Source organism: Linderina pennispora (assembly GCF_002104995.1).
Source record: "Linderina pennispora strain ATCC 12442 chromosome Unknown DL89scaffold_4, whole genome shotgun sequence".
NCBI classification, from domain to species: Eukaryota; Fungi; Kickxellomycota; class Kickxellomycetes; order Kickxellales; family Kickxellaceae; genus Linderina; species Linderina pennispora.
The window spans coordinates 1,155,747-1,172,703 of record NW_024468252.1 but is presented as its reverse complement, the minus strand read 5'-3'; the positions used below and the strand labels follow the sequence as shown (position 1 = coordinate 1,172,703).

General features: G+C 55.7%; 9 protein-coding genes across 9 annotated transcripts; 5 read left to right on the top strand and 4 right to left on the bottom strand.

The window, feature by feature from the left end:
• Positions 1 to 76: 76 nt before the first annotated feature.
• Positions 77 to 1,021, top strand: DL89DRAFT_221790 (uncharacterized protein; the record flags this gene model as incomplete). Its single annotated transcript, XM_040884539.1, has 1 exon — positions 77 to 1,021. The coding sequence occupies one exon, from the start codon at positions 77 to 79 to the stop codon at positions 1,019 to 1,021; it is 945 nt and encodes a 314-aa protein (XP_040745097.1).
• Positions 1,022 to 1,452: 431 nt separating this feature from the next.
• On the top strand, positions 1,453 to 2,523 carry DL89DRAFT_222246 (Pkinase-domain-containing protein; the record flags this gene model as incomplete). Its single annotated transcript, XM_040884579.1, has 1 exon — positions 1,453 to 2,523. The coding sequence occupies one exon, from the start codon at positions 1,453 to 1,455 to the stop codon at positions 2,521 to 2,523; it is 1,071 nt and encodes a 356-aa protein (XP_040745096.1).
• DL89DRAFT_266583 (Thioesterase/thiol ester dehydrase-isomerase) lies at positions 2,522 to 3,256 on the bottom strand. Its single transcript, XM_040887127.1, has one exon. The coding sequence runs from the start codon at positions 2,892 to 2,894 to the stop codon at positions 2,532 to 2,534; it is 363 nt and encodes a 120-aa protein (XP_040745095.1). The 5' UTR covers positions 2,895 to 3,256; the 3' UTR covers positions 2,522 to 2,531.
• An 82-nt stretch (positions 3,257 to 3,338) lies between these two features.
• DL89DRAFT_282968 (uncharacterized protein) lies at positions 3,339 to 3,984 on the bottom strand (the record flags this gene model as incomplete). The annotated part of the gene is made up of 2 exons (XM_040889718.1): positions 3,854 to 3,984; positions 3,339 to 3,593 (listed from the first exon to the last, which is right to left on the bottom strand). Exons 1-2 carry the CDS (start codon positions 3,920 to 3,922, stop codon positions 3,339 to 3,341), a joined length of 324 nt encoding a protein of 107 aa, XP_040745094.1. The 5' UTR covers positions 3,923 to 3,984.
• A 422-nt stretch (positions 3,985 to 4,406) lies between these two features.
• Positions 4,407 to 5,082, top strand: DL89DRAFT_282967 (uncharacterized protein; the record flags this gene model as incomplete). The annotated part of the gene is made up of 1 exon (XM_040889717.1): positions 4,407 to 5,082. The coding sequence occupies one exon, from the start codon at positions 4,407 to 4,409 to the stop codon at positions 4,965 to 4,967; it is 561 nt and encodes a 186-aa protein (XP_040745093.1). The 3' UTR covers positions 4,968 to 5,082.
• A 258-nt stretch (positions 5,083 to 5,340) lies between these two features.
• DL89DRAFT_256574 (2-oxoglutarate dehydrogenase, E1 component) lies at positions 5,341 to 8,113 on the top strand (the record flags this gene model as incomplete). Its single annotated transcript, XM_040885455.1, has 4 exons — positions 5,341 to 6,945; positions 6,986 to 7,443; positions 7,466 to 7,920; positions 7,956 to 8,113. The coding sequence occupies 4 exons, from the start codon at positions 5,341 to 5,343 to the stop codon at positions 8,111 to 8,113; spliced, it is 2,676 nt and encodes an 891-aa protein (XP_040745092.1).
• Positions 8,114 to 9,093: 980 nt separating this feature from the next.
• On the top strand, positions 9,094 to 13,123 carry DL89DRAFT_256573 (dehydrogenase E1 and transketolase domain-containing protein 1; the record flags this gene model as incomplete). Its single annotated transcript, XM_040885454.1, has 11 exons — positions 9,094 to 9,292; positions 9,349 to 9,378; positions 9,523 to 9,643; positions 9,784 to 9,851; positions 9,959 to 10,071; positions 10,159 to 10,263; positions 10,380 to 10,855; positions 10,937 to 11,141; positions 11,238 to 11,291; positions 11,378 to 11,515; positions 11,591 to 13,123. The coding sequence occupies 11 exons, from the start codon at positions 9,094 to 9,096 to the stop codon at positions 13,121 to 13,123; spliced, it is 3,042 nt and encodes a 1,013-aa protein (XP_040745091.1).
• Positions 13,124 to 13,130: 7 nt separating this feature from the next.
• On the bottom strand, positions 13,131 to 14,547 carry DL89DRAFT_266579 (uncharacterized protein). Its single transcript, XM_040887126.1, has 3 exons — positions 13,778 to 14,547; positions 13,451 to 13,663; positions 13,131 to 13,428 (listed from the first exon to the last, which is right to left on the bottom strand). The coding sequence occupies exons 1-3, from the start codon at positions 14,452 to 14,454 to the stop codon at positions 13,203 to 13,205; spliced, it is 1,116 nt and encodes a 371-aa protein (XP_040745090.1). The 5' UTR covers positions 14,455 to 14,547; the 3' UTR covers positions 13,131 to 13,202.
• Positions 14,548 to 15,017: 470 nt separating this feature from the next.
• DL89DRAFT_256571 (uncharacterized protein) lies at positions 15,018 to 16,730 on the bottom strand (the record flags this gene model as incomplete). The annotated part of the gene is made up of 1 exon (XM_040885453.1): positions 15,018 to 16,730. The coding sequence occupies one exon, from the start codon at positions 16,728 to 16,730 to the stop codon at positions 15,018 to 15,020; it is 1,713 nt and encodes a 570-aa protein (XP_040745089.1).
• Between the last annotated feature and the right edge of the window lie 227 nt (positions 16,731 to 16,957).

Here is a 16,957-nt window from a genome sequence, read left to right as displayed (position 1 = left end):
TGGGACAGACAGGCGTCATATCCGGACTCTTCTCTTCGTGCCACTGCTGCAGTTTTCTAAAAGATAGCATTACACCATGCCATTTGGACAGATCGTGGTTGGCCCGCCGGGATCCGGCAAGACGACGTATTGCAACGGGCTGCGGCAATTCCTCAATGAGCTTGGACGCAAGACAATCGTCGTCAATCTCGACCCAGCCAACGACAACGCACGCGACTGTGCGATCAATATCGAAGACCTGATCACGCTCGATGATGCCATGGAGGCATTCGGGCTGGGGCCCAACGGCGGCATGGTGTACTGCATCGAGTACCTGGCCAAGAACATCGAGTGGCTGGACAAGCAGCTGAAGGAGTTCGACGACTGCTACTTTATCTTTGACTGCCCGGGGCAGGTCGAGCTGTACACGCACAACGACGCAATCAAGGGCATGATCCGGCACCTGGAGAAGCAGGACTTCCGGCTCGCTTGCGTGCACCTGGTAGATGCGGCGTACTGCACAGAGGCAGCAAAGTTCATCTCGGTGCTTATGCTGTCGCTGACCACAATGACCATGCTCGAACTGCCGCACGTCAACGTGCTGTCCAAGATCGACCTGCTGGAGCAGCTGGGCGAGCTCGACTTCAACCTCGAGTACTACACGAGCGTGATGGACCTGGACTACCTGCTGTACCACCTGAATGAGCGCGAGACCAGCGGGCGGTTCAAGAGCCTGAACAAGGCGGTGTGCGAGCTCATCGAGGACTTCAACCTGGTTGGCTTCAACACGCTGTGCATCAGCGACAAGCACTCGGTGGCCGCGCTGCTCAAGGAGATCGACAAGGCGAATGGGTATATTTTCGGCGCACTGACGGAGGGCAACGAGAACATCATGATGGCTGCCGATTCTACCGATCTGCTGACCGAGGCCAGGGACGCGCAGATGCGATACGGGATCCTGGCCAGCACGTCGGGCGCGCGCAAGATACCTGTGGAGCTGGAGCCCAAGGTTGGCAGTCTGTCCATTGTCGAGCATCAGTAAATGGCCTTGCTTTGGCCGGCTGTCCGGCCTGTGCATTCTCGCGTGTGCCAAGGAGCTTTTTTTTTTTTTTTGAGCCGATCGGGAATCCAGACTGTGCTTTTGCCAAGCATTGCAGCGCCCAGTCAATGCGCCCAATCAGCAGGAGCAGGCTTGGGGCTGACATTGGAAGGTTTGGACAAACAAGGACCAGGGTGTGGGGGCTATTTTTATTTCAAAGCCAAATAATGCAAGCGCTGATTTCTTGGTGCGTGGGTGTGAAGGGCACTGGCAGCGTGCGAGTGCAGACCTGGCTCTCTCCTGCTTTATATTTTTCAACAGAGTATATTCCTATTATTTCCTCCTCCTCCTCCTCCTACTCCTACTCCTTTCAGGTGCCCTTTTTTCTATTTCGTCACTTCCTATTTGACCCAATGACTTCACACATTCGCAGCATGTGGCACCAGTTTGCCCAGCAGCCGGCTTCCTACGAGCGCAAGCTGTATTACACGTTTGGGCGCACTCTGGGCGCGGGCACGTTTGGCGAAGTGAAGGAGTCGATATTCAACCCGGATGGGCGCAAGGTGGCCATCAAGGTGATCAAGAAGACGGCGCTGAACGGCGACGACATGATGGTGCGCAAGGAGATAGACGTGGTGGGCCACCTGCACCACCCGCACATCGTCAAGCTGCTTGACTGGTTCGAGTCCAAGGACAAGTACTACCTGGTGTTCGAGCTGTGCACGGGCGGCGAGCTGTTTGAGAAGATCTGCAAGTACGGGCACTTCTCCGAGAGCGACGCGGTCCGGCTCATCCGCACCGGGTTCGAGTCGCTGGCGTACCTGCACCAGCACAACATTGTCCACCGCGACATCAAGCCCGAGAACTTCATTTTCCGCGACGACACGCCGGATGCGCCGCTGATGCTGGCAGACTTTGGCATTGCGCGGATCATGCGCAGCGACGACGAGGTGCTGACGACAGTGTGCGGGTCGTTTGGGTATGCGGCGCCCGAGGTCCTGATACGCCAGGGCCACGGCAAGGCAGTGGATATCTGGTCGATGGGCGTGGTCACGTTCTCGACGCTGTGCGGATACTCGCCGTTCTGGCGCTTCGAGGACCCGAACTCGCTCATCCAGGCGATGCAGGCAGGCAACATTGAGTTTGACGAGCGCTACTGGTGGGGCATCTCGGCCGAGGCCAAGGACTTCATCAGGCGCTGTCTGAGCCCCAACCAGCACGAGCGCATGACTGCCGAGCAGGCGCTGAAGCACCCGTGGCTGGCAGGTGCCAGCGTGTCGACGCGCGACCTGCTGCCCGACGTCATCGAGAACTTCAATGCCAAGAAGACTCTGCGCCGCGCTGTCATGAAGATCCAGGCCGTCAACCGCCTGCGCAAACTGAGCCACAGCTCGTCCAACTCGTCGGACGACGCACCCCCCGCCGACCTCGCTCAGAGGATAAGCGACCCCGTCGCGCCCGCCCAGCAGAGCATCCCGGGCGGCTGGAACAGCCAGCTGTCGTAAAGCTGCGTCTAATTCTTTATTTCGTCGCCTCTCGGCACCTTTGCAATAAACTTTGTATGGTTGCCAGTCGCCACCATCTTGTCGTTGCTGAAGATGTCGACACGCGTGTACGCCAGCGTGCGGCCCAGCTTCAGCACCTGTGCGTCGAACTCCAGCTTGTGTCCCGGCCCCGACGCCGACAGGAACGAGACCGACAGGTCGGTCGACACGCCCGTGCTGGGGAACCCGTGCGAGGCGATGGCCAGCGACCCGCCCACGTCAACGATTGTCGAGAGCCAGCCACCGTGCGTGCCTCCCGCAGCATTGCCGTGGAGAGACTCAACCAGAATCTCGCCCTTGACGCGTCCGGCGTCTGCAGAGAGGATGTTCATCTATCAGGTGGGGAGATAAGCTGCGTGTTTGTGCATGTATCACACGTGCCACATCGGGCTGCCTACCTTGCCCAAAACCATCTTGTCGAACCCGTCGCGCTCAAACGCCCGCTGCATGACCTGCCGCACGTTCTTGATCGGTGAGAGAGCTGCCGCCATAGTAGATTCAAGGAGGAAGTAAATGCTGAATTCAAAGGAGCTGCAGAGTGGAATAGGAAGCTAGGGGTTTTTATGAAGCGAGGCGGCGGGATGTGTTGCCACTGCCGCCCATCACTTCCCACGACTATACCGCATCTCTTGCGCCACTTTGCTGCCAACACAACACATAGCATGCGGATAAATGCTGCTGTTTCTGCGAGAGATGATTTTATTGACGTGGGATGGGGGTTCGAAAATAAAACGATCCTTCTAGTTAGTCGCAAGATTCCTGAGAGGGAAGCGAACTTAGTCGAACAGACCGAAGCCCATGTCATCATCGGACTCCTCCTCCTCCTCGGCGGGCTTCTCCTCCTCAGCGGCCTCCTCGGCAGCGCCACCGGCGGCGGCACCACCAGCAGCAGGGGCGGCAGCGGCGGCAGAGCCGACGTTGGTCAGGAGGTCAGCGACGTTGACACCATCGAAAGCCTTGGCGAACAGGCTGAAGTAGATGGGCTCGACGCTGACGCCAGCGGCCTTGGTGATAGCCTCAAGCTTGTCGGCCTATTAGAGAGTCGTTTTGCAATTTGTTAGCATCCGCTGTTCAGGTCAATGCAAAAAAAAAAGCCCAATTGGGCGACCAAATCTCGCCAATTCACAAAAACCATCCCGCCTTTCCTCCTGCTCGGGACACTCAGTTTCAAGCCCTGAATACGCTCCGCCGTTCTGCTTGCCGAGGCACTTCCTGGTTAACCGAACACCACGCGGCGAGAAGAGGAAATGGCGGGCCAGCTTTCTGCTCACCACAGTCGTTTGATACTTACGGTGATCTCGACGTTGTCGTCGGCGAGGATCAGGGCAGCAAGAGCGGTAGCCTTCTCAGCAATGGACATGTTTAAGTATTCGTTTGTAAAAAGTGTACGAGACGACGACGGGGTGCTTTAACTCAGTTGAGATCAATTCTCGCTTTTAAAATGAAAAAACGAATAAGAGGAAAGAGAGGGAAATCGGGCGGCTGAGCCGGTCCCCGCCTGCTTTTCTCGAAATGCGCAAGGGGGCTGTGAAAAATTTTTTCCTCTACCCTTGCCTGCTGCCCCAACCGAAAAAATAGGCGGTGATTTTTGCTGTTGGGCATGATCCGGTGATGCAGATTGGACGATCAGGCGTGCTAGCGGATTGGGGAACCGGCGATGGCATCGGGCGCTGACCGGTGGCGACCAGCGGTGGGACGGTCTGCTGCACATCATGTGACAGTAGCGGCAAGCTGGCCAATGGCTGTGCGCCGCCGTTTGTTATGATACATGGTCCTCTTTGGTGCTCAGCAGCAACATAAACACCGCTTTGCTCTGCCTGTACTTTTAAAAATATCACTTGGAAATGGACATAATTGCCTCTCGACTTGACACCCTGGAGCGCCTAGTGTACTCTAAAGCAGCAGGAACGGCAGCTGCGACAACGAACCTGGCGGAGCAGGTGGCAGTAGTGGACCGCGAATTGAAGCGGACCCTTGCCGACCAGCCCGTACTGTCAGCCGGCCTGCAAAAGTACGACAGGCTCCGCGGGCTCATTGACGGCGACGGCGACCTAGAGCTGCAGCGCAAGCTCCTGGGCATCAACGCCAAGCTCGAGATCATTCTTTTGAACGACGGGGCGGCCCAGATCCTGAGCGATCTGCGCACGATCAAGGACCTGGAACCCAAGGCCAACATGCCCGAGTACAAGACCGCTGCCGAGCAGCTGCCAAAGGCCAAGGCTGTAGAGGCAGCGCATGTCGAGCAGGCTGAGCAATTCCGCCAGGCGGTTGCGGAAGTCTCGGCGCTTATCGATAGGTACCATGCGGAGACGGGTGCGCTGTCTGAGATGTTTGTCGAGTGGGACCGCGTGCTGACTGGACTCGAGCATAGAGCGGCCCAACTGGAAGCTGCGCGGTCAAAGTAGATCCTTCCTGCTACGATGCGCCTGGTCAGCTGGTCTAGTAATTGTCTTTATCATACTCTTTTTAGGCGGTCTGCCCTAGTCCCAGAACGTGAGAACATGTATCGTTTGACCCGGGGATGAAACGTGTGTCGCTGGCGATGCAAGCAGCAGAGGGGGCAGCGGCAGCGGCGAGGGGCTTGGTAGTAAATCAGTCATTGTCGCAGCAGCAACAGCAGCAGCAACAGCAGCAGCAGGACAAATGTCCCAGGTAGCCAATATCTGAAAAGTATATAAGGCGGCCGCCTCCCTCCGCCATGTGGTGTGCATGTCCCTGAAAACGTCACGCATACCAGATACAGCCATTTTAATCGTCTTCTGACCTCGTTCCGTCTATATGAATATGCTGCGATTCAGCTACAACAAAACCGCTGCCAGATCAGCCCTGCTCAAGCGGCATTACCACGAGCACGTCGTATACGGCTACCGCGTGCCCAAGCCACGCAGCTACCCAGACTTTTCGCCCGAGCAGCTCAAGAACCGGCAGACACAGGCGACCCTAGTCGGCCTGGTCAACGCCTTCCGCGCCAGCGGCCACCGTGCCACAGACCTCGACCCACTCGGTCTGCAGGAGCGCACCAAGGTGCCGGATCTGGATCCTGCTCGCTACGGCCTCACCGACATGGACCGCATGGTCAACACCGACGGCATCCTGTCGCTCGATTCTTCGGGCACCAAGCAGGCTAGGCTCAAGGACATCTACCAGGCACTGACCGACACGTACTGCGGGCATCTGGCGTATGAGTTTGAGCATATCCCCGAGACTGCCGAGCGCCGGTGGTTTGCAGACTTTGTGGAGACCATGGGTCGCACAATCGAAGTTGACGACAGCAAGCGCCGCCGCTACTACGAGCTCCTAGCGCGCTCGGAGACCTTTGACAAGTTCATGCAGAAAAAGTTTGGCCAGGTCAAGCGCTACGGGCTTGAGGGTGCTGAAAGCGCTATTGTTGCGCTCGACGAGCTATTTGCGCTGTGTAACCACGCTGGCATCAAAGAGGCAGTGCTTGGCATGCCGCATCGTGGGCGTCTCAATATCCTCATCGACCTGCTAAAGTACCAGCCACGCAAGCTGTTCCACAAGCTGGCTGGCAACGCAGAGTTCCCTGAAGACCTGCCCGTATCGGGCGATGTGATCTCTCACCTGGCCAGCTCGCCGAGGCTCAACTATGGCGCATCTGACGACCTGCATGTCACGATGCTGCACAACCCGTCGCACCTGGAGGCCGTCAACCCAGTGGTCGCTGGCTATGGGCGCGCAAAGCAGATGTACCTGTATGAGCGGAACACCGATCCCGCCTGTGCCCTCGGCGACCGGCTAATCGGCATCCAGGTGCATGGCGACGCAGCCTTCACCGGCCAGGGCGTGATCATGGAGACCCTGGGTCTGTCGAACTTGCCGCATTTCAGTCTTGGTGGTACCATCCATGTGATTGTCAACAACCAGATCGGATATACGACTCCGGCGACCAACGCGCGCTCGACCTTCTACACATCGGACATTGGCAAGATGATCAACGCCCCTGTCATCCACGTCAACGGCGACTACCCGGAGGAGGTCGCCAAGGCCATGCGTGTTGCATTCGAGTACCGCAAAATGTTCCGCAAGGACGTCATCATTGACCTGATCACGTTCCGCCGCTGGGGCCACAACGAGCTTGACGAGCCGTCATTCACCCAGCCAACCATGTACAACATCATCCGTGCCCGCGAGAGTGTCCCAAAGATGTACGAGCGCAAGATGCAGGAGACCAGTGTGATCACCGGAGACCACGCACAGGCGACACGCGAGTCGTTCAACCAGTTCCTCGAAGATGAGCTTACAGCCAGCAAGCAATATGTGCCCGAGGCCGACCATCTCACAGGCAAGTGGGAGGGCATGACTATGCCGACTGAAGCCGTGTCGACTATTGACACTGGTGCGCCGATCGAGGTGCTGAAGGAGGTTGGTACCAAGTCAGTGACTGTCGGTGACGGCGTTCAAGGTGCATCCACGCCTGCTCAAGCACCACATCAAGCCACGCATCAAGCGGCTAGCTGAGGGACCCAATGTCGACTGGGCGACTGCCGAGGCCATGGCCTTTGGCACGCTGCTCAAGGAGGGCTACAACATCCGACTCTGTGGACAGGACGTGGGCCGCGGCACATTTAGCCAGCGCCACGCGATGCTGGTCGACCAAGAGTCTGAGAACGTCTATATCCCGCTCAACAACATTGACGACGCGCAGGGAAAGCTGGAAGTAGCAAACTCGAACCTGAGCGAGCTGGCTGTGCTGGGCTTCGAGTATGGCGTGTCAATCCAGAGCCCCAATATCCTTCCTATCTGGGAGGCGCAGTTTGGCGACTTCTTCAATACCGCCCAGGTCATCATTGACACGTATTTAGCCAGTGGTGAGACAAAATGGCTGCGGCAGTCTGGCCTCGTAATGCTTCTGCCCCATGGGTACGATGGTGCGGGTCCTGAGCACTCGTCGTGTCCGCATTGAGCGGTTCCTGCAGCTCTGCAACACGCCTATGGACATGTCGGCCGACATAACCCAGAACCCGAACATGCACGTGGTCGTGCCAACTACGCCTGCCCAGATGTTCCACTTGCTGCGACGCCAGATGAAGCGCAGTTTCCGCAAGCCTCTGGTGGTCGCAGGCCCAAAGACCCTGCTGCGCCTGGCTGCTGCAACATCGACACTCGAAGATATGGCCCCAGGCACGTCGTTCCAGCCTGTACTCAAGGACACGCTGGCCAGTGACCCCACCAGCGTCAAACGTGTTGTGTTTGTGTCTGGTAAGCTGTACTATGACCTGGCCAAATCCTATGATGCTACCACTAGCAACTGTGGCCATTGTGCGGCTCGAAGAGCTTGCACCGTTCCCACGCGCCCAAGTGCTCGCGGAGCTGTCCAGGATTCCCGAACGCCGATCAGTATGTGTGGTGCCAGGAGGAGACAATGAACTCAGGGGCATACGCCTTTGTGCAGCCGCGCCTGCAGTCGCTGCTCCCCGAAGGAGCAGTCCTCAATTATGTCGGCCGAGACCCGCTGGCCGCCCCCGTTACTGGAGTTTCCAAGGTGTACAAGGCCGAGCAGGCTGCTGTAATCAACGCCGCACTCGCATAGTCCGCATCTTGTTCCTCCCCCCTCCCTGAAAGATTAGACGCATTCTCCTCACATTGAGTATATCCACTTCTCTATATGGCCTTGTCGATCACTTCCGCGTTTACCAACACATATCGGGCAATTTGCCTTCGCGCTCTGGCGAGGTTTTGCGCAGACACCGATATGTACGCCACCTTATGCGCCACCTAATACATTTACATCACTTCCCATTCTGTGGTTTTCTGTGCTCTATGCTGTTGTCTTGGTTGCTCTTGACCTTTATCAGTGCAGCACAACCCGTACTCCCCGTTGTTGCTTAACTGATACAGGGATATGCCGGTGTTAGATGGAGAAAGAAATGTCTAGTTGCATTTTATGAGCATTGCCAGATAGCCATCATATCTGCCTTGCCCAAGCTAAGGCTGGACGGCTTGCCTACACCAGCGACCCCCTTCCATACACCAATGGCCTTGATGGGGAGTGCGTGGCGCCGCTTGCTGAAGAGCAAAGAATGGGCTTAAATTAGTCAATTCTACGCCCAGCTGCGTGCCTCGCACCCATTGCTCAGTGCAAGTTTGGCAATTGGGCAGATAGTTCGGCTGGTGGGAAGGTTCCCTGGGGATATGCCACGCCAGGAAGGTTGAAAATACACCAGATGTATTGCTGGCGCAGCTAGCAGGCTGAAAACAAAGCGCGCAATGGGCTAGCAGACTATACACAATACATAGTACACAGAAGGCAGGCAGATAAACCGAGTACGAAGCCGTATGAGGAAAGTGGAAAGTTCAAGCCCTCCCTTTTGAATAGCTGGATTTAAATATAATGCTTGGCTTGTAACGGGGTTCGTTGGCTCACCTCCCTCTCTTTTACTTCTCTATTCTCCTCCTTTTTGCCTCCGCGCCCAATACTTTCTTTTGCAGTACTCTAACCCCTGGCAGCAAACAGCTTGTCTACAAATCTAGTTGGTGATACCATCCGTTTTTGTTCCAGTCGACGTAGTCATGCTCAAGGCAGGAAATTCGGCCCGCAGGGCGGTTCTGCCCCAGATCGTCCGTTCAGCATCGCTCTTCCGCTGCCTGTCGCCAAGAGCTATCCGTAAGGCTAGCAATCGCCTGCAGCCCATCCTCATTCTTGCTAACCGATACCACGAGGGTGCCGAATACGGAAATCTCGCGCCACCACAGGTCGAGCCCAAAGGATGTAAGTGCTGAACAGCAAAATATGTCTCTGACACGCTCTTGCTGTCCCATTGCCAGGCACGCAGAAGGAATGGAATTTCGGCAGCTGTAAGCTTGGTGCCCACTCTCCTTACATATATTAGTGCCCACTCTTGTCCAATGGCCAGATTGGCTTCCACATTACTGCACCATGAGAAAAAGTCGCTCAGACATATTTGGGCTCTACAACCCCTGTGGTCTTGCATATTGTAGTCACTCCGGAAGAGTTGAGAAATCGCCAGCAGCAGCCTGAGCTGCTCCATCTCGTCAACGCATACCGTCGCCACGGACACCTAAGCTCGAACCTGGATCCTCTCGGCATCAAGAAGGCAGAGTAAGTCAAATGTATATACCGGCACCTCTCCTCATCTGGTTGCACCGGCGCTCTGCCAGTAATGCTTTTCTGTGGAAGCCTCTGTCGACCTTGCTTACACTTCGCCTCCCAAATCCCACCAAACTCCGCTTCTTTCGTAGACTCATTGAGGAACTATCGGGTGGATTTTATGGCTTGAATGAGGAATCAAAGGCATACAACATTGAAGGTTGGTATATAGCTCGAATTCTTTCTTTAGCGCGACGGACTAGAGGAAGTCGTGGAATCTGCTCCAAATGGACATGTCAAATGATTGAATTATTTATCGATATATAGGTGTTATTGCACCGTCGTCTGGGCTGTCAAGACGCGCTGATCTGTCAGCAATCATTGAGGCACTGCAAAGGACGTATTGCCGGAACATCTCGTATGAGTTTGAGCATATCACGGTAAGTATGCCATGGGTACCAGCCGCATTGCGGTCGATAAAAGGTTTGCTACTATACCCAAGGTTCCTCCTTTTACCCCAATTGTAGAGCCCAGCTGTCAGGCAGTGGTTTGCAGGATACGTCGAGTCGCTCGACACAGCGGACATTTCCCTAAGGCGTGAGAGATTCTTTGAGCACATGACAAAGGCAGAGGTATGGCGTCTATTGCTTGTGTAGGCATACCATTTGAGTGACTCCTACTCTACAACAAACCCTCCATAGATATCACGCCTCACAATATTGTCTAACGGCGTTGACTGTATTTGTAGGCGTTTGAGCAATTTGTCCAGAAAAAGCTCCCCAACGTCAAACGCTATGGGCTCGAGGGCAGCGAAAGCATGGCGGTTCTTTTGGACCAGCTCATCTTTGAGGGATCGTGCGCTGGTATGGCTGACACAGTGCTTGGGCTCTCCCACCGTGGGCGGGTAACCCTTATGGCGACGATGTTTGGGTACAGCGAAGCTGAGGTGTTTCACAAGCTGCGTGGCGGTAGCGAGTTTCCCAACGGGTCGCCACATACGGGCGACTTTATTGTCGACTTGACCAAACCTGCTGTCGTGACATTCCCGGAGACAAATGTCCCTATGAACATCGATATTGTGCACAATGCGTGCCATCTTGAATCAGGCTCGCCGGTTGCTCTGGCAAGAGCCGCACAAAGGACATCAATATTGCGAAAGCCCGCAGATCTGACAGATATACAATCGGCGACCATGTGCTGGCCATCAGTATTCATGGCGACTCTGTAAGTGCAAGAAAACTGGCAATGGCTGTCATTCTATAGCGTATATGGCTCATACTTGTTCCTCCATCCCCACATGTAGAGCTTCGCAGGCCAGGGAATTGTTGCAGAAACCCTAGGCATGTCGGGTCTTGCACATTTCACAAATGGTGGCACAATCCACATTGTCCTCAACAATCAGGTTGGATACACAACACCGGCTTCCCATGCGCGCTCCACACGGTACGCTTCTGATATCGCCAAGTTTGCGGACATTCCCATCATACACGTGAATGGCGAGCATCCAGAGGTAAGAGATATTGACTCAATATGCGAATGACGACAGGCAGCATTGGTACTCCAGGTAGATGCGGACAATATACTAACGTGTACCTGAATTGGATAGGAGGTTGCCCGTGCAGCTCGCATTGCCTTTGCATATAGGAGCAAGTTCAGAAAGGTTTGTGCATGCGATAATGATAGTCTCATATGCGACAATGGCACTCATGAATATGAATTGCTGAGTTTAATGAATTTGTTTATTAGGATGTTGTCATTGATATGTGGACATTCCGCACCCGTGGCCACAACGAAATGGACGAGCCCACATTTACTCAGCCGGCCATGTATAAGGCTATACATGGACGCAAGTCGATTCCAGCCCAATTTGAGGAAAGACTAATCGTAAGTGTGCTTCTCCAATATCTTTGCGATCGCATCAGCAACCTTCAGTCTATTTCTAATTGTCATTCTTTGTAGAACGACGGCGTACTGACAAGCGACTATGCCAGCGCCTTCCGCAAGTCATATATCAATACGCTCAATATGGCATTTGCCCAGTCGCTCAACTGCAATCCAACCGAGGCGCCAAAGTCGCCAAGGTGGAGAATGTTGAGTCCGCCGCGCAGCCTCCCCGTTGAGAAGCCAACCGGTGTTGATATCGGTACGCTAAAGGAGGTTGGTCTGCAGTCAGTTACTCCAGCCAAGGGGTGCAAGGTGCATCCACGCATCGAGCGCTTCCACATCAAGCCGCGCGTGAAGAGGCTGAATGAGGACCAGCCGGTCGACTGGGCCACTGCCGAGGCGATGGCATTCGGCACGCTACTCAAGGAGGGGTACCATGTGCGACTTAGTGGACAGGACGTCGGTCGCGGTACGTTCAGCCAGCGACATGCAATGCTCGTGTGTCAGGACACTGAGCAGATCAGCGTGCCCTTGAATCTCCTGCCCGGCAAGGATGCAGGAAAGATCGAGGTTGTCAACTCGAATCTGTGCGAGGAAGCGGCGCTCGCATTCGAGTATGGCGTGTCAGTCGAGGATCCGTTCACTCTGGCAATCTGGGAAGCCCAGTTCGGTGACTTCTTCAACAACGCGCAAACCCAGATTGACGGGTATGTGACCTCAGGCGAGACCAAGTGGGGCCAGCAGAACGGCCTAGTGGTATTGTTGCCGCATGGCTTCGATGGCGGAGGTCCCGACCACAGTTCCTGCCGGCTCGAGCGCCACCTGTTGCTGTCAAACGACCCTGTTGACGGTAACCCAGGCCAAGCGATGCCTAATGTCTACATCGCGTTCCCAACCACGCCTGCCCAAATGTTCCATCTGCTGCGGCGCCAGATGAAGCGCAACTTCCGCAAACCGCTGATCGTTGCCGGGCCAAAGACACTGCTGCGTCTTGCTCAGGCAGTCTCGCCGCTTAGTGACATGGGACCTGGCACCCAGTTCCAGCCCGTGCTGGACGACCCGGTTGTGCAGGACCCGCGGGCAGTCAGGCGTGTGATGCTGGTTTCAGGCAAGCTGTACTACGACTTGGCCAAACTCAGGAGCGAGCATCCACTAGGTGAGCATGTCGCGATTGTGCGTGTCGAGGAGCTGTCGCCGTTTCCGCGCCAGCAGCTGTACCAGACGATCTCGCAGTACACAAATGCGACAGATTTCGTGTGGGTGCAGGAAGAGCCTCGAAACGCTGGTGCGTATTCGTTTATGGCCCAGCGGGTCACCCAGCTGCTACCGGAATATGCACCACAGCTTCGGTATGTTGGGCGTGACGAACACGCTGCCGTGTGCTCTGGCGTCGATTCCCAGCAGGCTGAGGAGCACGTGCGTCTGACGCGTGAGGCGTTTGAGGGCCTGCGGTCGCTGGTGGTTGACCTGGCCGCCGAGAGCAGCGCGTCTCAGATCCGCCACCGGCAGCTTGAAGACTCAGCACACTCAGCAGTCATGCCCGCCATCGCGCATCGGTGGGGAGAGGGCGGCCGTATCCATGCTGCGCAGGGTGTTGCTGACCAGTGAAATGTACTTCAGTTAACGTCACATTTATTTTCAATATACTCTACCAGAAAACAAGATAATAAACTACCAAAAACCTGTCTCACGCCTGGGTATTCGCGTCCTCGCTTGGGTCATTGCCATCGTACAGCTTGAGAACATCATCGTCGTCGCTGTCGGATGCGTCGCCGTTACCCTTCCGCGCGGCCGATTCGTTGGAGGCGACGGGCTTGACAGGGTGCGGGAATCTGCATTTAGACCGGCTGCACCTGTTTTTCTCAACCCAATCAGGGCACTCCCACACATGACGATGCAGGACACCTCGCCCCCTTCTCGCAGAAGCCAGCAAACACAAAGGGGCGGCAAATGGGCGCATTTGCGTTTGCCTTTACATGGAGGAACAGGCACGGATCCCGGGTGCACTTGTCGTGCTGGAAATGCGAACATACCGGCGTATTCATTGGCGACGGCGTGTGCGAGTTCCTGCACTTGCTGCTCGCAAACTTGCAGCTACCATACATAAACTGGGGGCAGAGGCGCCGGCGCTGCTCTTTCTCCTTCTCCCTATACAAAAATGCGCAGGGTTATTGTATGTAGTGTGGAACAAGGCCACAAGTGAAGCTGCAGCTAAAAATACACACATGTCAGATTTTTTAAAAAAAAGCAAAGTATACATACCGCATGGTTCTGTGCTCCTGAAGCACCCTGGTACGAACCAGGCTACTGCTGCCGGTACGAACATAGCTTTCACTGCCAATGGGAGTGATCGGTGCATCGTCTGACGTTGCCTGCTGCGATCCATTGCTATCGGTTGCAGAAAACTCACCTGCAGCACTAACTTCAGCAGACTCGCGAAGAAGCCTGAGCTTAGTGCTTGACACCAAATACTGCTTACCGTCCACCTCTATGGTGCCGCGGTTATTCACACTTGCAGGCGGTGCCTCTGTTTCCGCAGGAGGTTCCGCAGGAGGTTCAGCGGGCGGTTTAGCAGGGTTCTTGAGTGTCAAGTTGCGCCCTATTCTGCTAGGTCTGACCACAGTGCGACGGGGTGGACGGGGGGCAGGTGGGCGGATGCTTGCCTCGGAGCCACTGCCTACTCTGACCAGCTTGTTGCCAGAGCTCATGTACTGACTGGCAGCAGATGGGCTGTCAGCTCCTGGTGCTGGCGAAGCATCGTTTTTCACTACTAGTCTCAGGTTGCGCGAGGGGCGAGGGTGATAAGAATGAGGGTAGGGGTGGTGCTGGTAGCTGGGCCGGGGGTTGGGTCGGTAGGCTGTTGGTGGGTGCTGCTTTGCAAGCGCGAGTTGCGCCTCTAGCCGCATAATCTCGTTCTTGAGGTCTTGGTTGGTTTGCATGTTAGAGTAGCACAAATGGGAAGGAAAAACAAGGGCAAGCGAAACAAACCACGAGCCCTGACTCTGGCGCGAAAGTCTCCTGCATGTATCCAAAAAGCTGGCTGGACAAAGTATGGTTTGAAAGGAAAAAACATATTCCTAATCCCAACAATATCGATTCCACACATCAAATTCCTTTGCAGAGAGCCGATGTTTCGCTTTCAACATAGTGGCGGACAAAACATTCCTGTTTAATCACTGCGGCCATATGTATTTCTATATCAATTAATGCTCGATGCATTTAAAGGCATAACCAAACACCGAATAGAGCCGCAGAGAAACTCCGCATATACACGAAGCGCGTGCTCTTTTATTTCCATTGTTCATAGTGTCGGCCTGTGAAGGCAGTGGCAGTTGTAGGGATATGTGAGGTGTGGAATAATAAGTGGAAAAGTATAAGCGTATATCGGCGGCAAAACGAAGAAAGAGTCAGGGGTGAGGGGAGGTGGGCGATAAATAAAGCGGATGCACATATGCAACTGACGTGCCAAATTTTGTATGTTGCAATGCGGTATCCCAACATATTACAACAGCTGGGATTCAAGAACCGCCGCCCTCATCTTGGACAAGGTTGTCTTGATCCGTAGCTCCTTTCCATGCACCCGCCAGGTGCGTGCGTACTTGGCCGCCAATTTCGCCACATCGTCGCGCTCGTGCACATGGATCGGCGCATACCGCCCATCTTCATATGCAATATTGATCGAAAACTGATGCCTCCCGCGGTCCTCATCGTATCCCTCAAACTGCCGCTTCACGTACGTCGACACTGAAGCTTGTGGCGTGCGCGTGCGCTCCGTCGAGCTCGAGCGCGATCGCGACCGTGGCGACGCCGGTGGTGAGGGCCGCACAGGCTGCGTAGGCTTCGTAGGCTGCGTCGGCGCTACCCGTACAGTGCCATTGCTTGTGCCCTTGATCCGAATGCCTGCACTGCTAGGTGGCGAAGCATAGCGTGCTGCCTTCTCAGGGATCGGAATGCTCGGCCGGCGCACACGCGGCGATGCGACCTGGTCAATCACCAGCGTCGCCATCTTGCCCTCGCCTGACACTGTGTAGCTAGCTGGCGGGCTTGCCTTCTTTGCTGTTCCACGGATGGAAATCCCTTGGCCGGCAATATGAGCAGAGCTAGTCGGTTGAAGCTTCTCATCATCATCGCCGTCCTCCTCTTCATCGTCATCGTCATCGTCCTCATCATCCAATGCCAGAACACGCGGTGGAGCACGCGAGCTGCTCCGCTTTGTCTGCGCAACTGGTTCAAGAGCATCAACCGTTGTCTCTCTCTGTTGCGGCTTCTGGTGCTCCCGCGCCCGCTGCCGACACAAATCATCAGTAATCCGCTCCAGCGGCATGTCCAACCCACCGTTTGCAACAAAATTTTCCCACTCCTCTTCAGCTTCATTGTCAGCCTCCTTGATCGTTGGTGTCAGGGGCTCAGCAGCAGGATCGCTTGGCGGCTCTACTGGCGCCTGTTCAGCGCCCAAGCTCCCACGGCGGAATGTCTGCTGGCGTTGAGGAGGCAGTCCGCTAGTGATAACTTCCGGCGGGCCGCGTGCCGACCCGCTGCTGCCGCGTCTATGGATTATGACGTGCGCAATTCCCTCCTTGCCAATGACTGGCGGTACTCCGGACTCGCTGGTCTCCCAGCGCTCGCTGTTACTGCCGCTGCGCGCCCGTGAGCGATTGCCCTCGAACCGGTCGTGCTCCCAGCGGTCAGCCATGTCAGCACGCTGCTGACGCCCGTACGACCCTGGCCGGCCCCACCCGCGCGAGCGCTCCATGCTGCCCATCCGCTCGTTGCTCAAGCTGCGGTCACGCGAACCGCGCCGGTTGCCTATCGGGATTCCGTTCTGTTGTGCTGCTTGTTGGTTTGCGTACGTGTTGGCGTGTTGGTTTGCGTACGTGTTGGCTTGCTGGTTCGCATATGTGTTGGCTTGCTGATTTGCATATGTGTTACCACCCTGGTAGTGCCCGGAATTGTTCGTCCACCCGCCACGGCCCCGGCCACGCCCACCGCGCTGTCCACCGCGCGGCTTGCGGAACTCTGTTCGCGAACCGTAGGCAGCGTTCATGTCGTTATTGCTCCTTGATGGTCGTACGCCCTGTCGGGACTGCCTCCCGGATCCTTGCTGCTGGTTACGGAAGCCGCGGCTCGAGTCAGCGCGGCTGGACGAGCGGCTGCTCAGGCTTGGGCTTCTTTGTGCTGTAGTCGATGGTGCTGCCGCTGCCGAGTGTGTCGCCATGCAGGACCTCAGTCATTGTGACCTCGTCGGCCCAATCGAGATGTGTGTCGGTGCCGAAAATGCTGTCGTCCAGCTCCTTGCCACTGAGCGCCGCCATGCTTATGATACTAAAACCGCTGTACTGTCTTTTGCAAAAAAAAATAACGACGTGCAATTATAAAACCAGCTATGAAGAGAACTGGAGCAAAGGAAATCGAATGGAGGTGAGAGAAAAGCAACAGCGTGAG